The 25907-nt window shown below is 34.2% G+C and overlaps 1 protein-coding gene across 1 annotated transcript in view; it reads left to right on the top strand.

The window, feature by feature from the left end:
- The window catches only part of LOTGIDRAFT_137351 (hypothetical protein), a gene marked incomplete at both ends in the record, with an annotated part of 53257 nt that overhangs the window by 25660 nt on the left and 1690 nt on the right, over positions 1 to 25907 (top strand). Inside the window, one exon of the mRNA XM_009047569.1 lies at positions 17647 to 17686. Within this exon, the coding sequence (XP_009045817.1) occupies positions 17647 to 17686 (40 nt within the window). The remainder of the gene's footprint in view (positions 1 to 17646; positions 17687 to 25907) is intronic.

Below are 25907 nucleotides of genomic sequence, written 5' to 3'. Positions count from 1 at the left end.
AAACGAACTAAAAGAAAAACTAAAACAATTCAACAAATGTAGAAAAACATGGAGTAGAATCGATTCTGTTTTCAACACATTAAGTACAGTTTTAACAGTAGGGATAACGGTGGCAACAGCCGTAACTGGTGGATTAATGCTTCCAATAATTGTCCCAACTGTATTAGCCGCGTTCACTGCCGTTCAAACTTCACCTTGTGGATTTATTACTTAAGGTTTTACATCAAAACAGAAAGCTTATTATAAAAAGAAAAAAGAAATTTTAAATATATATCTTAATAAATTATTCATTTTTTTCGAAAGATCGAGAGAAGATAAGAACATACCCCATTGAAGAATTAGAAAAATTCAATGAAATTTTAGATAAATTTGATGAAGAAATATCATCAATAAAAGTTAAAAATTCCTAGTTAAAAATAGTTGCTTAAACAATATAAATAAAATTGAAATTTCAGACGATGAAAAATTCATATCAAATGAACTTTTTTCCAAGGTAATTAAGCTTATCACTGATGAATTTTTAACATTTAAAGGGCAAATTGAATTAGATGGAGAGATAATTCAAGATGGAGGACACAAACAATACATGCAATTTGTAGGTTTTAATGCCAAAACTTTTCGCAATTTCTTCGCAACAGTGGATAATAAATCGGATGCTTCTGATTGGTATTTCACAGGAAAAATCATTTTCCCTAAAAACAATTTCAAAGAAATAAAAAGATCAAAAAAGGGTAGTGGTGTTACCCTACTCAAAAAGATCAATGAATATAGCGGTATAAATTGTTATATACCGAGCGATGGATACTGCTTTGTAAAGTGCGTTAATCGTGTTTTAAACGAAGACTACAAGAGAGAATTTCAAGTTTTCATCAACAGTTTTTCAAAATCAAACAGAAAGGGAGTTATGACAACTGCTAGAATCTGTGAATTCAATAAGAAATTTAATACTAATTTTCAAATTTATATGCCCAAACATAGACATTTTCAACCAAAGAAAGTATCCGAAGAATTAGATTGGGTATTTTACTTACATAAATCACATTTCTGTCTCATTAGAAGAAATAACAAAACCTTACGCATTAAAGAATTAGAAAATGTCTGGAGAACTTGTAGAGATGTTAATGCGGTAATACGAGTTTCACGAAGTTAACAAAGTTATGAAAGAAGTTGTATTCCAGAACATTTCCAATAATCTAACGGCTCCTTCTTTATCTTTAAAGGGTTGGTATTATTTGTATCATTACCATAAAGAAATGGTAGAAGAAGAATGGTATGAAACTACTAGAATGGTTCCAAAACACACTGAAAAAGAAAACGTAGAAAAGTTTACGAACAGAAATAGAAGACATTTATGATAAAAACGTATGGAGAACTTGTAAAGATGATAATGCGATAACGCATGTCTGGAGAACTTGTAGAGATGTTAATGCGGTAATACGAGTTTCACGAAGTTAACAAAGTTATGAAAGAAGTTGTATTCCAGAACATTTCCAATAATCTAACGGCTCCTTCTTTATCTTTAAAGGGTTGGTTTTATTTGTATCATTACCATAAAGAAATGGTAGAAGAAGAATGGTATGAAACTACTAGAATGGTTCCAAAACACACTGAAAAAGAAAACGTAGAAAAGTTTACGAACAGAAATAGAAGATAATTATGATAAAAACGTATGGAGAACTTGTAAAGATGATAATGCGATAACGCAAGTTTCACCTCAAAAACTAAACGTTTTTCCAACCATTCACGATGATTGTTTATACGCATGGGATTGCGAAACCTATAATGAAAATAAAGCCATACCTTATTCTTGCACGTTAATTAATTTAGAAAAATGTTAGACAGAATAAATAATCTCTTTCCAGATTTAAAGGCGACAGATCCCATTCCAGAAGAATTTTATAATAAATTAATGAATATAGTAGAAGTATTTGCAGGTGCAGATTGTATCGATCAAATGTTGCAACGTTTAGGAAAAATTGATCAAAAAAGAATAACATTACTTGCTCATTACGGTAGCGGTTTTGATAACTGGATCATGATCAAAAACGTAAAAAAACTAACACAATGCCCTTTAAAAACAGCCAGAGGAATTCTGTCTCTACCTTTAACTAATTCATTCACCGATGAAGATTTACAGAAAAAATGGAAAAGACAGAAAGAAATAAAAATATTAATTTCATATGTTCCTATCAACATGAATCATCTAGTTTAGAGGCATGGGGTAATTCATCTAATCTACCGATGAATTTGAGAAAGATCACCGATATTAATATTGCAAAATACACCAAAGATAATTGGGAATCTTTAAGAAACGAATGGGAACCTTACGCTAAAAGAGATACGTTATGTCTCGGAGCTTGTTTGATAAAATACAATCAAGCAATGAAAGAAGTTTAGGCTCCTTCTTTATCTTTAAAGGGTTGGTATTATTTATATCATTACGATAAAGAAATGGTTGAAGAAGAAAGGTATGAAAGTACTAGAATGGTTCTGAAACACACCGAAAAAGAAAACGTAGAAAAAGTTTACTCACACTCACAAAGCCGGTGGACGAATTATTAAAATATTGGTACAGTTTACGAAGAAAATTTTAAAACTCCACCCTGTAGAGATTATATTTTAATTTTGATAGATCTAAGAAATAAATATAAACGAGAAGGTAGTAATTGCATGAAATTATTAGGCAATTCATTGTATGGTAAATCTATTCAGGAGGATATAACTACATCGAGACATCTATGGAGTGAAGCGACTTTAAAAGCCAACTTTGATACACACGTAACAAACTATGAAAATAAATAAATGATAGTCAATATATAGTTGAGATAAATGAAGAAGAAAAGGAATTTGATTGTACACCTCCTAAATCTACACGACTAACACCAAGTCATTGGGGATCATTCGTTTATCTCACAGTAAAAAAATAATGAATAATTTTATTCGCGTGATAGATGGATTTTATAAGCCTGAAATGTACTATACGGACACCGATAGTTTATACATTTCGTCTAGTAATTGGGATAAATTAAATGAAGCTGGGTTGGTGTCTGAAAATGATTATTGTAAAGGAAAGAATGATTACGGTGATGGTGGAATTATATTTGGTTTATATTTAGCGCCAAAAATTAAATACAATATCATTCTAACTTCCGATGGTGTTCTAAAAGAAATTAAAACGTTTAAGGGTTACTCTAAAGAAAAGATAACCGTAGAAGATTATATTCGATTAGCTAATGGACACGATGTATTTAATCGTATTTAAACGATGAATTTAAGAAACAATGGGTAAAAAGTTTCACCAATGGAGTAGTTATTCCAAAGGATGATGATAAACAAAAGAAAGTTTTTAGAAGTTATCTAAATCTCGTTAAGAGAAAAGCACCAAACAGTGAAGGATCGTGTATCCTTACAACGACGGAAAAGAATTGAACATGGATGAAAACTATGAATTTGATGATTACGATTATCTAACTATTCAAGAAGAGAATGAAGAGTGTTAATTTTTTTGTTTTAAATTAAGTTGAATAACAATTTCCTCAAAATTTACCAAAATCTATAAACCTATTTCTACCATCTTTGATTTCCAGATTTATATTTTTAATCATGAACGAATTAAGTGGTAAATATGTTGTTTTTAAATGGTTTCTCTATAATTCTATATCCAATTGGTACAGTGAATGTTGGAAGACTGTAAATAATCTGACGTTTGTATTTATTGAAAAATCCACCGTTGATCAAATTGCAATGTATATTTATGACATCGATATCACTCTCGATATTAGCTTTATGCGGTGCTAAAGTGGATTGGGTGTATACTCGTTTATCAAATCCTAGTAACGCATTCAATGAATTTCTACGTTGAAATCAACTTGACTATTATTTCTTAATATTAATTTTATTTTGTTCAGGTTCAAATTACCTTCGAATTCAATATTGTTTTTACCATTGACACTTCCTCCATAATCAGGTATTCGTTAATGGCTGTGTATTCGTAGCTTCCTGGTAGTAAACGTATGGTTTTGAACGTAACTCCATTATCTGTTGATATTTTTATTTGATTATTTTTTTCATTGATATTTCTAATGGAATTGTAAACAGAGAAATACTTTAATCCCAATTCATATTCTTGATAGCGATCGAGTTCGTACTCATAATCTAGAGACAATTTAATGTCTGATTTATTTGTGGTGATGACGAATAGTTGTTCTATATTTGACATTTTTAATCACGCTTTTATAATCATTTTTATCTATGATACCTTTTTCTAGGAGTCTTTTTAGTATACAATTCACTTCATTATATTGTCTAATGTCCTAATTATAATACCACCATATGGATTCGGGTCTGGGTGATAAGGTTCTATAGGAGGTAGGGGTTCTATAGGAGGGATGAGTCTCTTTTTAATATCCTCTTGAGATTTTAATATGGGTTGAAATAGAGTTTGTAGATTTTCCGTTAATCCGAGTTGTTGTAATCTGTTATTTTCAACTTGGGTCTTTATTTTATTCTTAGCTTTGATATATTCTTTATTTCTTAAAATATTATTCCAATCGCTACTCATTTTAAAAAAAGTAAAATTAACATATGTTTCACCCGCAAGTTTTCTAGTATTTACAAATACATATCCATGTTCATCTTGGTTTCTCCATTGAGCTTTACAAACTTTTTTGAATGTATCTCTGTCCATTCCGTGATTTATCGACGGAATGATTTGAGATAAATCTTTATCGTTTAATTCAAATGATAAAAAACAATTTGCATTTTTTCTAATAAACATAGAATCCATCCCGTAAAAAGATTGGGATTTGTATATGCAGTGACAGTTGTGATTTCTACCTTTCGTGAAGAATTCTTTTGAACAGCTTGATTTCTTTGCGCTACGCAGTCGTCAAACAATATTAAGTTCTTTCGTTTGCTATCAATATTAGACAAGTCTAGATCATTAACATTTTTGGTAAGAAAAACTTTTATATCCGTTGGATTCTTTCCTTCAATGTAGTTATCTATGATATCTTTTATTTCCACTTCTTCTTCGTTTTCTTAGTAATATTGAAATAGGTCTTGAACGTCTTTCTTTGGTAGATATTCTAAAGCTTTGAGAAATTGATAATACGATTGATCTGGTGTTGTTGTGTAGATATAGAGAGAATCGAAATCTAAAAGGTTTGGTGTTGTCAACATGTTAAAAGTGAGTTGAGTTTTCCCAGAACCGGAACTACCGCATATACACATGAGCATGGGTTATTAGGAAATATTTCTGAATGATTCAATTTTTTGCCCATTTTTTATTATTCTAATTTGTTCCAAAAATCACTCCTTCTCCTTTATACTTTGAAAGATATATTCCTTCTCTGTAGCAGCTGTAGCACCAGCCACTGTAATACCAGCAAATATTAAAGGTAGGGAAAACATAAATCCACCTTTTTTTTTACATTTGTATCAATTCATTCTAAGTCTATATCGTCTCTGACTTTACAATATTTGTATTTATCAATAAGTTTTTTAGTTATGTTGATTTTTTTTACCGTTGAAAGTTATTACAGCTGGGGAATCTGTTTCAACAGCTTCTATTATATTCATAACTAAAGTTTCTGGTTTCATTTTTAAGGGTGTATTTTTCACTCAATTCTTATCATTCTTCTATCTGCTATTTTGATTAAATGTTTTGCTTCTTCTAATAATAAACAATAACCTGTTACATCTCCTTGTGTTTTTTCAATATGAATATTTATGTTGACTCCTGTTTTGAAAAGATCTTTTTGGTGAGCTGATAGATCAAAACAGAAGATTGGATGATTAAGTGCAAAATCTACATATTCAAACTGAGGTGGATTTCCAAATAATTCACACATATTTTTATAGTTTCTATACAATTCATTATAATCCTTTGTGGTTGGATTAATTGTTAAAGGTTGGTTAGGATAATTATCGTTGTTTAATCTTACTTGAACTTTATGGATTATAGGATCTTGAGTTTGGTTCATTGCCACTCTGAAGACATTATTGTTATTCGTTTGAGAATCTGCTAAGTTCTTGAAACCAACCATTACATATCTTGCTGGTTTAATAGTGTTAGTGATTGGCCACGTGGTGGATTCTCCAGTTAAAGTCATGCTACCTACCGTATTACGATGAAGAAATCTATTTCAATATCTTTAGTTAATGAGTTGAATATTCTCGTTTCTACTTCAATTGATGGTGTTATTACGGGTATCTGAAGCATTCTCTCCAAAGAATATCTTATCATCGTTGATTTCTCTTTGTAGATGAATTTTATATGGTAACCCTATGGAAACTTTTCTATGTTCCAACAGACCGAATAAAGGATATAATTTCCAATTTACGTAATTACCCCACCTATTATTCTCAACAATATTATTGTACTGAAGTACTCGTTTTTCGAATCCATGATTAGCTGCTCTCGCTACTCTTTCTATTGTGTTTCGAGCAACAACTCTCACTCTAGCTAAATCAGCATCATTTGCAAGATTTCTTACCGGTTCTTTTAAAACACTTTCATCGCCAACATCGGGTATCCAACCTGAGACTGAATCGAAATCTTTAGGATATAAAACTGTTTTCAACATTGTGTCGAATTCCCCAGGGTGTTTAATTGTTTCTATCGGATTTAAACCAGCTTCCAAAACCATCTCGCTAAATAAAGAATGGAACGATTGGAACTTTGCTTTTGCAAGATTATGTACTTATTGGCTCGTTGTTTTACACTGTAATCGAGAATACTTCATGGCTCTGTCAGCAACACTAGTGTAGGAAACTAGGCACCATACAAAGTTAACTTACTAAAAATGACATAAGTTTTTAGCGTCCATTCTCTGTTCTTTTGTAGTGCATGTAAAGGGGTGTGCTTATTGGTAGAAAATATGAAAAATTTAATTATTTCCAGGTGAATATATAGGCTAACCGTATTTCGGAAGGTTATGATATAAAGGGATGTATGTTTCTGAAGAAGTGGGAAAACTTTATCAAACAATTCCTGGAATGTTCCAGATATTCTCAAGGGGTGAAGAAGGTACTAAATTAAGACAAACTTCCAGTAATGTCTTTATTTCAAGTAGAATTTGCATATAAAAGAATAGTAAAATTTAAGGTTAAAGGTTATTCTAAAAAGAGAAAAGATTACACTGAATCAATATTAAGTAAAGGCACGAAACTACATTTTTAAAAACTACAGACAACAATTAAGTCATTACTGTACATAGGATACTTCTGCGCTTTTTACTGCTTTAGCACATGACCTATTTAATGTAGAAGATTGATTTTTTCAAATTCACTAGCAAATTGGCACATTAGCAAAGTCCCACTTAGTATCACAAGTGGTTCTAGTTGTGGGACTTTGCTTATCGAAATGGCAATTCTTTTTTTTTCGATTTTTACACACTTACCTGTGCTTAGACTGCAGTATTTGCAGCAACCTTACATCATTCCTAAAACTTATGTAGTGGCAGCGCGTTCCTTAAATATATATTGGAAATTTTTGCAAAACCAGAAATGCCAGAGGTCAACATGTGCAAAAAGTCGAAAATCGGCTCTAGAAGGTGCATTTTTGCATCGTTTTCTTCAGATTTTCATTTATACAATCTACCTGTAATTTTTGGCCTGATAACATTTGAAAAACTACGAAATTCGAAAATTCGTAGCTCACTTTTTTCGATCAAATTTTTTCAATTTTTTTGCAACTTTTTTCGTTTTTGCATCAATTGATCTGAAATTTTAAATGCAAAGAGACTTCACTAATTTAAATAATTTGATACAGTCAAATTTTGTACTTCATTTTCGCTGTTAAACAATCGTACAGGCTTGGTTGAAATCAGAAGATCTTGTTCAAATTCGATGAAATCGTAAAACTTGATGAGTTGATGAGTATCTGTTTATATCCAGTTTATTTTTTCTGCTATGTAATCTCCCTTAAAGACAGTGGTATCGAGAAAGTCTATGCTTTTTTCACTCACGTTTGCGGTTAGTTTGATAGAAGAATGGTGGTTGTTGAGAATTTCAAAGAATTCCCAAAACTGTCCGATAGAATAAGTCCAAACCATAAAAATGTCATCCAAAAAGCTTCCGTAAAAAAGTGAGTCAAATGGACAGAGGGGCAACACCTCACGTTCCCACTCTGCCATGAAAAGGTTTGCGTACGAAGGGGCGAATCGTTTGCCCATTGCTGTCCGTGAAGTATGTAAATATATTTTACCATTAAACGTGAAATCGTTTCGACTAAGACAAATCTCTAAAAGCTGTAGAATTGCATCGTCGGGTCTGTTTGGATCTGGGTTTCTATTAAAAGCTTTACGAACTGCCGTTAAACCAGTAGTGTTATCGATATTGGTATACATAGAAGAAACGTCGATAGAAATTAAAACAGCATTAGAGGGAACTCGAAGATTTTTTATTTTATTGACAAAATCGGTTGTGTCTGTAAGGTAGGCGCGATGTTGACATGCTAGAGGTAGTAAGAAATGATCAATGTATTCTGACCCTGCATATGACTCACTACCACAGTGGCCTCTCAGTATTTTTTATTCCCAGTAATTAGTTTAAAGACTTACTCGATGCTTGAAGCTGGTGTATCCAAAACAAATAAATGCTGTTTGCTGTTTCTGGAGACCAATGAAGATTATCAACTGGTTCGAATTCTTCTTCGTAGGGTGGTAAGATTGTTGCGCTGCTGATATTGGACTCCAAGATCACGTTGTTGAGGGTGCTGAGGTTCTGTTGTGCTTTCTTCGAGATTTTATTTGAAATAGGTATACATGTGAAGAAGATCTTGGAGTTTGGGAAGGTTTTGTTGGCTGTAGCGATTAATTTCTGGGCTTTGTTAAAGGAGGTCTTTGGTAGCTGATCCCGGTTGTTGAAGCCTACATGAAGAATAATGGTAGTAGGTTTGGGATCATGGTCGTATGATTCCAGGAGTGACTGTATGTGATGGATTTGGGCACCGGGGTAAGAGTGTATCTCAGTGTCTGGACTGGTTTTGGTAATTCGATTCAGGTTAGATGATCCAATAATTAAGGTAGATTTCTTTAGAGCAGGTAGCTTCCATAATGATTTGTCCTTGGTTTGGTGATAATATGGTTTGGTAGCGGATATAATGGTTGTCGACGGTGTGATTGGTACTGGTTTGGTAGTTGTTAGAATTGTAGCATTGGGAACGGACTGGGGTCTGGTTCGAGGGGGGAGGTCTGGATTCACATCTCGACATGGATGGAGACTGAGGGGTGGTTTGCTGGTCCAAAAAAGCACAGAAGGAAGAAAGGTTGGTGGATCCTGGATCACGTGGTGAAGATTCAGATGGTGTGGAAGGGGAAGACGAGTCTGAAAGTGAAAAGAGAAGGGGAGTGCCCTCTCTACGAGAGCGTTTACCTATGTCTGCTGGAGTAGGTGAACTTCGGGCTCGTTTAGGGGTTTGGTTCGGCAGCGTGGTGGCTCTAGATGGTGCAGGTGTAGTGTCATAGATCACAAACCTGTTGGAACACATCCAGTGGTTATAAGATTTTTAAATTCAATATGACACCAAGAATAAATTGATTTGGGATGTTAATTTAGTGTTAATTTTTTTACGGACCCTATCTCCTGCAGATAACTTTGATATTATTAACTTTTAAGTTACTGGGTTTGATTGCTATTTTATCAGGCCAAAGAATAAGGCTTTACAGTTGTTGGATGTAAACAATATAGTTGTATTGAAATCTTCACTTCGTGTTAGAATATGTGAATTATTGAAACAAACACATCCTTACTTTCATCATCAACTAGTTTTACCAAGTTACCCTCCAGATAGGAGATTATGACTGTGTTGTTACTGTCTTTAATGAATATGTGAAAAGTACTAATACTAGAGGCACCAGTCAAAGACTGTTTACAAGTTCAAAAACCATATAAACAAGTTTCTAGGGATACTATTTATTGGTGGTTAAAATGTCTTCTACAATTATCTGGCGTTGATACTAGTATTGATGTCCCTTATTTGTTCAGCTTCATGTTGTGCTGCTCAGAGAAATAGTGTACCTGTTGATACCATACTTGCTACAGCAGGTAGACTAAGGATAGTACTTTCCAAAATTTTTATAAGACGCCTTTAATTAAAGAAGGGAAGTTTGGAGTAAAAATATTGCAGAATATAAAAACTAGTTTATGAACACAATCGTTGGTTCAAATAATGTTTGTTTGTGAAAATCTTTTAGGAGTGTATTGTTACATATAAGTTATTTGTGGTAGAGTTCTTTTATATACTTACCTCCCCTTAATTGATTGCATTAATTGAGTATTATGGGATATTATTATGGGATAGGAAAATGGCTACGGCATGGTTTACCATGTCTCTTTAGAAAACTAGGAAAATCTTCTGTTTACATTGTTCCGCCACGGAGTAAGTTTATATTATTTATGTTCTTAAGAATGCCAGGAAACATTTTTATTTGTTACGTAAGCTTTATATTCATAATTATTGAAGGATTAATGGTTTGTTATATCAGGGTATCAGTATTTTCTTCATGTACTATTATATGGATCAATCTAGAATGAGAGGCTTATCATTGTGTATTTTTTGTATTGTAGTTTTTTACCTCCTTCACCACCCCTTCTCCTTGTACTTACCTTGGATTGTGGACTGGAGTTTGTAATAAGGTTAACGGAATTAAAGGCTTTTAACTTGAGGACATTACAGTTAAAAAATCCCACTGTGAATAATAATGGAAACAGAAAGGCCAGGAAAGGAAAAAGGACAATACGAAAGAGATCTTGATAGATATCAGTGGAATTTGACGCAACTGGAGAGAAGAATAAATATATTTATTGATAAAATCGATTTCTCAGAAAGAAACTTGGATACTCTGAGAAATTCTGCTGTACGCTTACAAGACCTTTCAGAACAATATGAGGAAAATGAAGTGAATATGTGACATTCCTTAAGGAAAATCCATCTCTCACTCGGGATTTGGAACTAACCGGACATTATTTGAACAAAGAAAACATCACAAAACGTTTTCAACTTGTTCACCTTGAATTACGGGACAGAATCAGAAGGGTGTCTGATATGGAAGAAAACGCAAGATCTAACATTAGGCCTACAGGAGAGAGTACAGTCCCTAAGTCTGTACGGTCAAAATCAGACAGGTCTGGCAAAACTAGAACGTCTGGTTCATCGACTATGACATCTGCCAGTTCAGCATTGATGAAAACTAAGGCGAGGGTTGAAGCAGCTAAGGCAGGCCTTCAATATGTAGAAAAAGAAGCAGAAATTAAGAAGTTACAGGCTGTCAAAATGGCTCAAATGGAATACGAACAGGCCCAGTTAAGAAAGGAGCAGATTGAAATGGAGGCTCAGATAGCTAGACGTCAAAAGGAGTTAACCGCAGATCTTCAACTGAAAATGGACGTGATAGCTCGTGAAAAAGCCGTCGCTGAAGCCGAAGCAGAACTTTCCGTCGTGCAAGAGATTTGTAAGTCTGAGAACAATATCATCGGTAACCAATCGAGAAGTAACATATCAGAAATAGATAACCATGAGAAGGGGGGAGGGGAAATATATCAATGAACAGGTGACAGATCAAGAACAGATAGAGAGCAATCTAAATGTGAAAGCACCACCATACGTACCAGTAACTAACACTAACCAAACTGTCACCAATCATTTTTCAAACGAAAAATCAGAAATCATTAAGTTTCTATTGAATAAAGACCTATCTATTTCCAGACTAATTAACTTTAGTGATAAGCCTGAAGACTATTTTATTTGGAAAGCGAGCTTTAGAAACATAATAAGAGAGCTTCAAGTCACACCGAATGAAGAAGTAGACATATTAACAAAATATTTGGGACCTGAATCAAGGAAATATGCAGCCAGCATGAGGTTTGCCAACATTCAGGAACCGGATGGAGGACTGAATAAAATTTGGTCAAGATTGGATGAAAGATATGGAAGTCCTGAACTCATCGAAAGGTCTCTCAAGGACAGACTATCAAGATTCCCTAAACTGACGGGAAAAGATCATCATAAACTTTACGAATTATCTGATTTGCTGTCAGAAATTCTATGTGTCAAAAATAACCAGAAATATGAACTTGTGTTATCATATTTCGACTCTTCTAATGGGATAAACCCAGTGGTTAATAAACTGCCATACTACCTACAGTCGAAATGGACAGAACGTGCTTCTAAATTTAAGAAGGAACACTCGGTTGTATATCCTACTTTTGATGTGTTTGTTGACTTTATTCAGGACATGAGTGTCAGGTTTAATGATCCCAGCTTTCAGTATGAATCTAACGCACATACAAAACAATCTAGTGTACAATCACCACAAATAAAAACATTCATTGATAAAACACACGGCGCTGAATCAGAACATTTTTCCAAAGATTGTCGAGTATTTTTAGGAAAAACCAAGGAGGAGCAAAAGGACATAGTGATGAAAAAAAGGAATGTGTTTCAAATGTCTTTTAGGAAAACATCTTGCCAAGGACTGTAAACAAACTAACTCTGGAGATACAGACAACAATAAAACTATGAAAAATTATGGCGGGGAACAGACATCAGTGAAAGGAAATCCTGCTCAGAAAGACAAGTCTACTATAAACAATAAAAGCACTCAGATTTGTGGGGAATTTACGGGCAAATCATGTGCAAAAACTGTATTGGTGAATGTAACAAAGGGAGATAATTTGGAAAAAGTACTTCAAACCTATGCAATAATCGATCACCAGAGCAATGGATCTTTAGTCCATCCCGAACTTTTAGACCATTTTGATGACAACTCCCCAGAACAAAAATATGTTATATCTACATGTTCAGGTGATCAAACTATAATTGGAAGAAAAGGTGTCGGCTACCAGATTCAATCACTTGATGAAGAATATAAAGTTAATCTTCCACGCCTAATAGAGTGTCTTCAGATTCCTAATGTAAGGCAGGAAATACCTACTCCAGAAGTAGCCAATCAATACAAACACTTAACTGAAATAAGTGATAAAATACCACCCTACAATGAAAAAGCCAAGATTTTACTACTAATAGGAAGAGACTTATTATCTGCCCATCACGTTTTAGAACAAAGAATTGGCCAGGACCATGAGCCTTATGCCCAGAGACTTAAATTAGGATGGGTAAATGTTGGTGAATCTTGCTTAGGATTTGTTCACAAAATGGAAAAGATAAACGTCAACAAAACAAACATTCTTAACAATGGACGTCCAACATATTTGGATGTTTGCCCTTACAACTTTCATTTAAAGACCAACTTCAATTCTGAAAGACTTGTGGACATAGGACCAGACATTTTTGAGAGAAACCAAAACGATGATCTTCCTGGACTATCACGGGTAGAAAAAGAATTTCTGGAAATAATGGATAAAAACTTCATCAAAACTGAATCGGAAAACTGGAGTGCCCCCTTACCATTCTCCAAGGACGAACCTCGTTTACCTAACAACTATGAGCAAGCCAAAAGACGGTTCGATAATTTGGATACATGTTTGAAGAAAAACCCTATCAAACAGAAAGACTTTTTCGAATTTGTGGCCAAAATTTTACAAAATGGACATGCAGAAGTGGCCCCTAAACTGAAACCAGATGACGAATGCTGGTACCTCACAGCAAAAAGAATAAGCTTCGTGTTGTTTTCGACTCAGCAGCTAAACATCAAGGACTATCATTAAATGATGTGTTATTGAAAGGACCAGATTTAACAAACAACCTAGCTGCTGTGCTCTTGAAATTTCGGAAAGAAAGGATAGGCGTGATTGGAGATTTGGAGCAGTTCTTTTTCAATTTCCAAGTTCACGATTCTGACAGAAACTACTTAAGGTTTCTATGGTCCGAAGGAAATGACATCACCAAACCTATGGTCGAATATCGCATGCAAGTGAATGTATTTGGCAACAAGCCATCACCCGCTGTTGCTGATTTTGGACTTCACAAAACAATTTGTAATCATGAAAATGCAGAACTATGTGACAAGGTGTGTGAATTCGTGAAAAAACATTTTTACGTCGACGACGGACTCATTTCTTTAGCAGATGAAGAAAATGCCATAAGGCTGGTGAAAGACACTCAAATTAGGCTCAGGGACCAATGAAACATCAGGCTTCACAAACTGTCTTCAAATAGTTTAAATTTTTTGAGAAGTTTCCCCGAAGAAGATATTGTGGACAATGTAATAAAAGATATGGAACTAGAAGAAAACATAACGCAGAGAAGTCTTGGACTTTGCTGGAAATTAACTCCCGACAGTTTCACTTTTAAAGTGTCAGACGAAGAGAAACCATTTACAAAGCGTGGAGTGCTTTCAGTGGTAAACGGTATCTTCGACCCCTTAGGTTTTGTAGCCCCTGTGGTTTTAGGGGGTAAACTTTTACTTAGACAATTAGTGGATGATAAACATTTGGACTGGGATGATCCATTGCCTCAGCAAATGTTAGAAAATTGGCTTCAGTGGAAATACTCTTTAAAGGATCTGGAAGAAATAAAGGTACCTAGACCTTATTCAGAAATCTCAGTAAAAAACTCTGTTTGTAGGGAACTGCATGTTTGCGCAGACGCTTCTAAGGAAGCCGTAGGGGCAGTTGCTTACCTAAAACTGTATGACGTGAACAATCATTGTGAAACCAGCTTTATATTTGGAAAATCAAAAGTCGCTCCGGATCATGGGCATACTATTCCAAGACTGGAATTGTGTGGAGCTGTCTTGGCTACAGAATTGGCAGCTTTTGTTACAGACAATTTAGACATCACTTTAGACAGTACGCACTTTTACACTGACAGTCGTGCCGTACTCGGTTATATCTTTAATAGGACACGGAAATTTTATGTTTATGTTTCAAACCGTGTGGACAAAATTCTTCATAGGTCATTAAAGGAACAGTGGTCTTATGTTCCTACAGAACAAAACCCGGCGGATATGGCAACCAGAAAAATGAATGCTTCAGAACTTTCAAATAAGCAATGGCTCAGTGGACCAGTTTCTTTCTGAAATCAAAAGGAAACCGACAACCTTCGAGAATTTACTCTAGTGGATGAAAATGAAGATAAAGAAATTCGACCGAAGGTTATACCAGTTTTCAAAACCAGTACCTTACCTACTCTAAACTTCCACAGATTTGAAAAATTTTCAAAATGGACGAGTGTATTATCAGCCATAGCCAGGTTGAAACAATTTATAGCTAAATTTACGAAACGTGAACATACTAAACTCGAACTTTTAAGGGACTCTGAAAATTTTGTGATTAGTTTAGTGCAATCTGAACATTACTCAAAAGAATAGGATTGTTTATTGAACAATAAACCAGTGAATAAGGACTCTGCTTTGCTGAAATTATCCCCTTATTTAGACAATAATGGAGTTATAAGGGTTGGTGGCAGGTTGAACCTACTGTAAGAAAACTTCTATGAAAAGAATCCTGTTATTATTCCTTCTAAAAACCACATAGGAACATTACTTGTGAGACATTTCCATGAGAGAGTTGAACATCAAGGGAGACAACTCACAGAAGGACTAATAAGATCATCAGGATACTGGATTGTTGGTGGAAAACGCCTTGTTTCCTCTATTATACATAATTGCGTCCGATGCAAGAGGCTTAGAGGAAAACTTCAGACACAAATTATGTCGGACTTTCCTGTGGATAGAATAACACCATGTCCAGATGTTTTTGGACCCTGGAATGTGGTAGCTAGGCGCACTAGAGGAGGTTTAGCTCATTCCAAAAGATGGGCTGTGATATTCTGTTGTATGGTGACCCGAGGAATTCATCTTGAAGTTATAGAAGAGATGTCTGCGTCATCATTTATTAACTCTTTGATAAGATTCACCTCTATCAGAGGACCAGTGAAACAGACATTAGCCGAGAACTTTTGGAAAAGATGGAAAAATGATTATCTCCAGAATCTACAGGTACGCCAAAAATGGCAGGTAGCACAGGACAGTATTAAAAAAAATAGGTGATATCGTTCTTGTGAAGGACAATGAGGCCCACCGTAACCAGTGGCCACTAGGAATCGTGGAAAAGATTTTCCAAAGTGAGGACAAACACATACGTAAAGTTACAATTCGTTTAGCTAGGTCTAGGAAATTGTGTGTGCGGCCTATCACTCAGATTGTGTTGCTCCTTTGTTCAGAGTAACTTATTTCATATAGGACATTGAGGATTTTTTAACGGAAACCATTTTGTGTTAGGAATTTTCTTTTTAAGGTCGTTTCAATTTTGTTTTTTAGCATTTTAATTGGTAGAGTGGATTTCAGTAAAAATCCAGGCGGGGAATGTATTGTTACATATAAGTTATTTGTGGTAGAGTTCTTTTATATACTTACCTCCCCTTAATTGATTGCATTAATTGAGTATTATGGGATATTATAATGGGATAGGAAAATGGCTACGGCATGGTTTACCATGTCTCTTTAGAAAACTAGGAAAAACTTGAAAATCATCTGTTTACATTGTTCCGCCACGGAGTAAGTTAATATTATTTATGTTCTTAAGAATGCCAGGAAACATTTTTATTTGTTATGTAAGCTTTATATTCATAATTATTGAAGGATTAATGGTTTGTTATATCAGGGTATCAGTATTTTCTTCATGTACTATTATATGGATCAATCTAGAATGAGAGGCTTATCATTGTGTATTTTTTGTATTGTAGTTTTTTACCTCCTTCACCACTCCTTCTCCTTGTACTTACCTTGGATTGTGGACTGGAGTTTGTAATAAAGATTAACGGAATTAAAGGCTTTTAACTTGAGGACATTACAAGGAGTACCATAAAAATTCTCTTTAACAAGAGTTTGCGTTCCTGATAGCAACTTTTAACGTCATTTGACGGATATAGAATTTAAAAATTAAACAGGACTTGCCTGTAAGTTGACGATTGATTATAATTCTATATCTGTCAGATGACTATTTTAGAAATAATATGCTCACCTAGGTGATAGAATCTCAAGTCTTTGCCCTCCCTTTACTCTTGGGTTTAGGATTGTTTGCCATCATTCACCTTTAAAAAATGAAGTATAAGGCTGCGTGCGCATCTTATGTTATTTTGTTAGATATAGAATTATAATCAAACTTCAACTTACAGGTAAGTCTCGTTTAATTTTTAAATCAATTTCCTTAACTACATCAAGGTAAATGAGGCAAATGCCTCATATCGAATTTGACGAAAAAGAAATTTGGTATAAAAAAATTGAAAAATATAAGCATGATATATGTTGTTTATTATATTTTGGCTTGTAGAAAAATAGACATTACCTGGAGTTGATGATAAACTACATGTGAGCAGTGAATTCAATAACTTAGTTTGTGCAATAGTCATGCCTCCTATTTTGTTAAATAGGAATTTAACAATCCCTGTTTTTAACACATAGACAATCAGAACCACTTGTGCTTCAAGGACATAAATCTACACTGAAACTAAATGTTGAAATACTAGTTTGTAGGCCTATCCTGATACCTATCGTGTTGTTAGATGATCGTTGATACCCAGCACTACTGCTGACCAAAGTTATGTCATATACCATGATATTTGATAGATACTTTAGTATTAGGAATTTGAAGAAGGTGTTACGTTTAAATTATGTTCTGCTTTAAACATTTCATATACTATGAATATTATTACTGTTTTAAACTCTTTTCTTTCATTAGCTGTATACAGAGCAGAGAAACCAAGAGATTTTGCAAGGAGGTAAGAAGAATTTATTCTCATGAATAGAATGGCCTTATACTATATTGTATGAATAAGTTTAGATCAAGTTTAGATCGCATTTGAATGTTATAATGTACAAATTTAGATTTTGTGAAGAAGAAATAGATAAAATCTAAATTGATAAAAAGATAACTTGCCCGACAAGGTCTAGTCTTCAGTGCAGTTTGAATTTATTGATAATTATATTTACTGCCAATTATTAATGCTGAGTCCTTCTCTTCTTCCCATAGTCTCCAAATGTTTTATATTGTCTCCCTTTGCCAAAATAAATTTCCATAGGGCAATGATATGTAAATTTGAAGCTTGAAAAGGTATAGAATTGTCTCTCATTGCATGGCAATTTATCGATTTCCACATTTGGTTATGCTATTGATTTTTATACGCCCACATGAAATATGGAGCGTATATTGTCGTCACTTATGTCTGTCCATCCTTCCACAATTTCCTCTTAGAGGGCACAATTCTTGACTGATTTTGTCGAAACTTTGTATGATTGTTTGTAATCACCCAAGAATGAACCCAATCCAAAAATATTAGTTATGAAGAGTTATTGCCCTTGTTCAAATTTTAGATCGTATATGCTCTAGAAGTGCAATTATTGACAGATTTTGACGAAACTTGTTGTGAGTGTTTGTGATCACCCAAGAATGAACTCTATTGAAATCAGAAAAAACGTAAAATATTGAGTATGAATTATTGCCCTTTTTCTTGAAAACACAATTTTTAGCCCATAAACACTCTAGAAGGCACAATTCTTGGTGGGTTTTGACGAAACTTGATGTGAGTGTTAGTTATCACCCAAGGAAGAACTCTATTGAAAATCAGAAAAATCGCAAAAATATTTAGCTTGAGTTATTGCCCTTATTCTAGTTTTACACTGTAAACACTCTAGAAGACCCAATTCTTGACAGATTTTGACGAAACCTGGTAATATTATACAGTAATACAGTCCACATTTGTTGTATGCGGGATAGAGGCTACAGTTTTTATCTGATCTGGATGAAACTTGGTATGCATGTATATATTGATGAGATCTCGGTCAGATTCGAAATTGGTAATTAGCGGATGAACGGTTTTAGAGTCATTGCCCTTGATTTAGTAAAAACGCGTTAAATTTGGCTTGTATGAACGATATTGGCTACAATTTTTATTCGATATTGATGAAACTTAGTGTGCATGTATATATTGATGAGATCTCGGTCAGTTTGAAATTGATAATAATCGGATGAACGGTTTCAGAGTTATTACCCTTGACTGAGTTAAAACGCGTTAAACTTGGTTTGTATGCACGATGAAGGCTGCAATTTTTATCCAATCTCCTTGAAACTTAGTATGCACGTATATATTGATAATACCTCAGTCAAGTTCGAAATTGGTAATAATTGGATAAACGCTTTCAGAGTTATTGCCCTTTACTTAGTAAAAATTGCCTTGCATGTCCAATGAACGCTACAATTTTGATCCCTTCTTGATGTATGCATGGATATATATCTCAGGCAAGTTGAAATTGGTAACAATCGGGTGAACGGTTTTGGAGTTATTGCCCTTGAATTAATTCAATGCGTCTTAATTTGACTTGTAGGCCTGATAGAGACTACATTTTTTATACTATCTTGCTGAAACGTGGTATGAAATCTCAGTAAAGCTTGAAATTAGTAACAATTGGATGATTTGTTTCACATATTAAACCACTACAAACATAGTTATCATTTCTGACAGCTGATAGTGGGCGTATGTTACCTTGCCTGGCAAGCTAAATTTGAGTTATTGCCCTTATGAAAAACTCATAATTTGTTTGTGAACACAAAATAGATTACAATTTTCATCCGATTTAAATTAAATTTGGTGTGGTCAATTATAATGATAATGTTCGAATGTGACGACCTTTCAGTGAACGTTTTTGAGTTAATGCCCTTTATTAAACGCGTCAAATGTTGTTTGTGAACACGACAGATTACAATTTTCATCCGATTTAAATGCAATTTAATGATGATTAATTATAATGATGAGATCTTAGACAAGCTGGAATGTAACGATCTTTTGATGAACGTTTTTTGAGTTATTGCCCTTGATTTATGAAGTGGTTGCCTAGCAAGGTACTCCCACTTTCCTGATACATTTTCAGTATATCAAGGGCGGTCACCTATCTGTGTCAAATTATATTAAAAATCTAATTTGTGCAAGATATTGTTGATTTAAACAAACACACATTATTTAATAAAATAATGATATAAACTGTCACCTAAGAAGAAAAAATTCAATTTTAATTTCAATGATTTTATATAGGAGTCTAAATCTATCATTCCGTGTTCCCGAATTTCCGTTGCCAATAGGAACATAGACACAAATTATGTTGCTTCACAGTTTGTTGCTAAAAAGGAGTCATCAATCATCATTATAAAATTTCTTCATTGACATTTCAGGAATTCGATAACACAGCGTCACTAACAGCTTTCGAATCGAACACATAAAATCATGGATCAAACGGTCCAAAATGATAAAAGAAATCCACCAGCAGTCCTTCACAAAATCATTTTTTGGCCGGTTGTCGGCCCTCGGACGTCAGTTAAGAAAACAGTTCCTACTCCTTCATCACTCTCAAAGAAACAAGGGAGCTCTAAATAGAACACATCTGCTCTAAAACGAGCAGAAAATGCAAAGATTAGCTTTCAAACAAGCTTTAAATTTAACCTCTAAGAATTGAGCAGAAACACAGGCATCTGTTTCTATCAATAGTCGACCGTCTCTGTAATAGTATATATGTGAGAAGATGACTTACGCCTGTCACGACCATCTCCGCTTCAGACGATTTTCTACCATTTACCGTAATGAAACATAATCCCAACCTTATATGAATCGTGTCATTGAATATTTTCCCTTCACACAAGACCTATTTTATATCTCCCTCTATCTTTTGTTCAATAAAAACACTAAAAATATTTACACCCATCGTTTCAATGTATCTACTTCCGGTTGATTTGGCAGTAAATATATATCAGTCAATACGATTGGTCAACTATAATTAACTGTCGAGTAAAAACCAAAGTGAAAGTAAAAGCATGGTTATTGACTTATCTATTTATTTAATTCCTAGGAAAAAATTTATTTATATTGGTGATTTCCATTCTTTAAAAATATACAAGTAATGAAAATAGCAACACAGTAATTTTGCAGCATCATTTTCATTACAAAATGGATAACATTCTGCCCTGAAACCCGCCAACCGGAAGTAGATACATTGAAACGATGGGTGTAAATATTTTTAGTATTTTAATTGAACAAAAGTTAGATTAGTATGAAGAGGAACACCTGCATTTCAACTTCAAAGGTAGCCACACCAGCCCCTACATAAAAATCATACAAGCAGATTTTTATGTAATTAAGAAATGGGCTACCATAAAAGGTTTAAAACTTAAGTAACAACAAACAAGCTTATGAAATGCAAATTTGCTTGACTGTAAAGATTTGCCCAAAGCAAGATAAACCTTACTTTTTTATTTACACCAAACAAGTATATTTTTTGTTATAGGTCGGGTTATACTTGAATCTTTTAATTCAGATTTGCGAAAACGTTTCGCATTAGTTGCCACTGTAGAAGAAGTTTTAAGCTTGATTGTTCTACAAGTCCATCATCGGATTTGATAGCTTCGACAACACAAGCAAGTGGCCATGGTCCTCATGGAAAATTGTCATCAGCATGAAGAACAATGACATTTACTTTCTACAATTCTCCGCTTGATGTTCCATTTGCTTCTCAGTAATAAAGTTGGAATGTATTCCTTGATCCATCTGCACCGAAATACTTGTGACAGATACTGAGCTTGACACCATTTCCTTTTCAGGTACATATCATTTTTTATTAAAGATTCCTGGTAGAAGACTTGAACACGGTATCAAGTGTAAAAGATTATGTGTTTCGTCAGACACATCGTCGCTGACATGTGTTTGAGGTCTACTATTCAAAATCAACACAACTTTTACATCACAGACTTGTTTAACTTAACGTACAATATGGCCCTATACACCACCCATGTGACTTGCTCTTTATCAGCTTTAGTAAAGTTGGTCCTATTGTCACTACGGATCTCTTCTGGAAAGCCACAAAGACTGATAAAACGTCAAATACAGTTATTTACAGAATCTGTATCAAAAGAATGAGTTTATTCTGTATGTACTGCTCTGGTTGTGAAAAAGAAAACGGACACCCATACCTCTTCACTGTACTCCTCTTTTGTTTTACTGATAGAGGTCCTATATAAGCAGTACCAACAAAATTAAATGGTGGTTTATCGGGTGTTAAGTGTTTTTGTGGCAAGTTGGCCTTAAACTGTTCCCCAACATGTTTAGATCTTTTCAGACAAGTAATACATCTTTTGACAACTTTCTTGACTGCAGATCTTCCCTTAACAAATCAAAATTTAATTCTTAGAGTTGACAAGACAGATACCTGACACTTGAACATGATGAGATCTAATAATCAGTTCTGTAATGTAGGGAAGAATAACTGTGTGTTGAAAGTCATCATCAATTGTTCCTTTCTCCAACTTTCCGCCAACTCTTCTGACTACTATCATTCAACTGATGATTTAACTTTTTTTTAAGCATGATTCAACCTTTAAAGATCTACTGCTGTCGGGATTAACTAGCTCCTGAAAAGTACTTGAGAATGATTTCAGCTGAACAAAATTGACTTTAGCAACTTCCGCCGGCTTTTCGTCATTCTGTGACAATCAAACACCTTAAATCTAAGAATCCAAGCAACAGTTCTTCTTAATTTCCACCATGAGGAATATCTTTCTAGAATTACCAATTAAATTCTCTGGCCAAACTTCTTCATCTTCATATAAAAATTCTGGACCATTAATCCATCGTAGGTTCAACACCATCTTGAGTTTTAAATCTTTTGATCGTCATCTGCCCAGGTTGATTTCAATATTTATATACCACCACTTATCTACAGATAAATCAGCATGTATTACTGTAAGTCAGTTGGATACTAAGATATGAAACGCGTCGTCTCGTTCTGAATGCACCGAAGAACTGTCATCGAATCGGCCCAAAAGAAAGTTTTGGTAATATTTAAATTCTCCGCATGAAAATTCAATATGTAATTGAGGCCCAAGTCTGGATTTTACAGGAGAAGCATTTTTAAAATAATAATATCCTGACTATCGAAATGATATCCTGATAATAACATTACGTACCAATACCCTAGCATCCATTTTGATGATGCGTTCGGTTTTAAGACATCAAGAGTGACATCCAAAATAACGTAGTGGGGACGTCAGTATAGTTTTACGAATTCTGTCAAAATGCCCTCATTGTACTGTGGTTTGGATTACGTTGCCAAAAAGTATCATTTTTATGGTTTGAACGGTGGTTGCTGTTCCTCACATGCCTGGAAGACTAAAAAAAATGGAACTGAAATAGGAAAAAACCCTAATAAGTCTTCAGAACGATCTTTTGAAGCGTCTGGAAGGCGATTGAGTTTGATGATTTTTCAAGATGGTGATGGTTGGCCATCTTTGCCAATATCCAATGGATCAGCTGAAGCGCCTGGGAGATACAGTTAGATTTTTTCAAGATGGCAAAATGATGAAAAATCTATCACCGAGCGACTGGCATGCTTCTTGAGTCTCAGAAGGATCGGAAAAATAATCTAGAAAGCAATCGACTTTCAGGTTTTTCAAGATGACGGCGATGGCGACCATCTAGGGGTGAAAAAACAGAGCGAAAGGATCGACTGGTACGTCCAGAAAAATATAATAGAGTAAAAAAACTGAGATATTGTCAGTCTTAATGCCAATGATAAGTTTTCTAAGTTTGAGCCGGACAGACAGCCGGGACAATTTCATCAGGTCCTGACTAAAATAACAAGTAACAACAGATTGGACAGATCTTAAAAATATTTACTTTAGTACGAGATTGAAATATTAAAACAGCAAATTCAACAAATGAATCAACGAATGATTGATAACACAATACGCAATACGCAATGATTGACTACCAATATACCTTGGTTTCACTGAACAATATACAAAAATCACGTATGTCTAGTAGATTCTCGTAGTCCATCTTATCACCATCTCGCGAATCAGTTGATTTCAGATTATTTATATATTCCTGGTTTGCAGAGCTTTATTGACATCCTTAACATGTATGTCATTCAAAGAGGCATTTATTAAGGTGATTGATACGCTTCACACCAGTTTTTAACAAGTTGAATTGGTTACCAATAACACCAGATATATTTTCATATATGTGTACGGTGTATGCATGTTCAGAAGAGAACTCAAAAACATTCCCTTTAGATACTCGATATTTAGCACCATCTGAAACACATGATTTTTGTAGAACTGTTATAAATATCCTCGGTAATCTTTCATATTACTGCCTTTCCAAAGAGATCACATCTTCCCAATCCGTATACATTTCTACAGTCTCTTGTTTACGTTGAAGTTTTTCAATCTGATTTACAAGACTCAGAAAGTACTGAACCATTGTATGTTTGTTATTTTGACCTCTACATCCATCAGTGAATATATACAGATTACGGTTTTGGACATTCAGCACGAGATAACTTCATTCTCTCCTCTTCTTGCTGTTGATTCTGGCCAAGTATACATTTTACCTTTTTCAGTTCATAGCTGTACCTAATTTGGCTTGGTTTATTTCGTGACAAACTTTATTTTCTAGTTCATTGCAGGTATTACACACATCAGTTTTCGGTCTGCCAAATCCATTGTTGAAGTTTTCGTTAAAATACTGATAATAATAGGTATATTCGGTACAGAAATGATCGGATATGGTTGTCTATGAGCTCTTTTGTTCTATCACAAGCTAGCGAAGTATTCACTACAGACAAGAGTTTCTTCGCCACTTAGCATAACTTAATAATGATATTAAAATGTACGGGGATTTTTATTATTCTCATTCAGTAACCGTCTGCACTGTATGGAAGAAAATGTGATTCTGGCAGATAAGTAGTTACCTTGGGCGTTTTGGTCAGCCATAGCGTTGAAGTTTCTCAGGATTAGATGTTCTTTGTCATCATCATCAAATCTTCTCAAGCAATGTATTTTACACCTAAAGAGAGTGTTGCAAAATTAGATATCCATCACAAATAACATGGACCACGTAACGGTAAACCTCACTTATTTTGCAATTGTCCACATAGATAACATGAAAAACAAAATGATCGAAAAATACTTCTAATAGACAATAATTCAAGTGCACTGACTATTGTGGCTGCGAGCGGGTCAGGAGGAGTAGTACGATAATGTCTATATAATTAAAAGCATAAAACATAAGATGATTGAAAGGTTGAATGAATTTACATCTGAAAACTATAGAAGTAGAGCGTAGAGCGATTAACTGAAATATACAATATAAATATGGCTGTCAAAATAATATATAAATCAATCAAAAGACTTATTACAAATTTCACAAATGTTGGATAACAAATGGAAACCATGGGAATATAGGCTCATGTATATAAAATGTCAAGGGGTACTTAGGCTAATATGGTTCCCAAATGAATCCTAATCTAAAAATATATCTGATAAATAACTGACAAACAATAATAAACTACTTATTACACTCATAAAATAGCGGTTTACTTATGTCAACGCTAAGTAAATAAAGAGTATAATGGGGACGTAACTCTTATTATGCAAAAAGTTAATTGTGGTCTGACAAATGAAAATACCTCACGGATTTTAGGGGAATACCCGGTCTGCAAATCATACACACCAAATGACAAATATGACATAAATATGTAAATACCGTATTATTTGACATTCCTGGCCCTTTTACAATATTGATACAACAATCTGATAAATCCTGAGAACTAAGTGAAAACTGATAAAAAAATTTTATTTGAGAATTCTACATTCTGCCATGTTGGTTCATTATAAATGGTTCTTTTTATGCGTCAATTGTCACAATAAGAATGGAAAAGATAATATGATATACTAAATTTCAGGAATTAACTTATGTACTAATGCAAAAACGAAATAAGTTTCAAACATTCAATAAATGCTAAAATGGCCATAACACTAACCACATTTTTTGTTAAATCTCACCGCTAGGGGCGCTAGTTGTAAATAATACGCACGTCATCAAGGGACCCCATAGAACATTTTTCTGAAAAGAAAGTTAATTTTGCTGAATGTGTGTCGATTGACATTTTAACACTAAC

Source organism: Lottia gigantea (genome assembly GCF_000327385.1).
Source record: "Lottia gigantea unplaced genomic scaffold LOTGIsca_114, whole genome shotgun sequence".
Taxonomy (NCBI): domain Eukaryota; kingdom Metazoa; phylum Mollusca; class Gastropoda; family Lottiidae; genus Lottia; species Lottia gigantea.
Note: the sequence above shows the minus strand (reverse complement) of the source record. Positions and strands in the feature narration are given on the sequence as shown.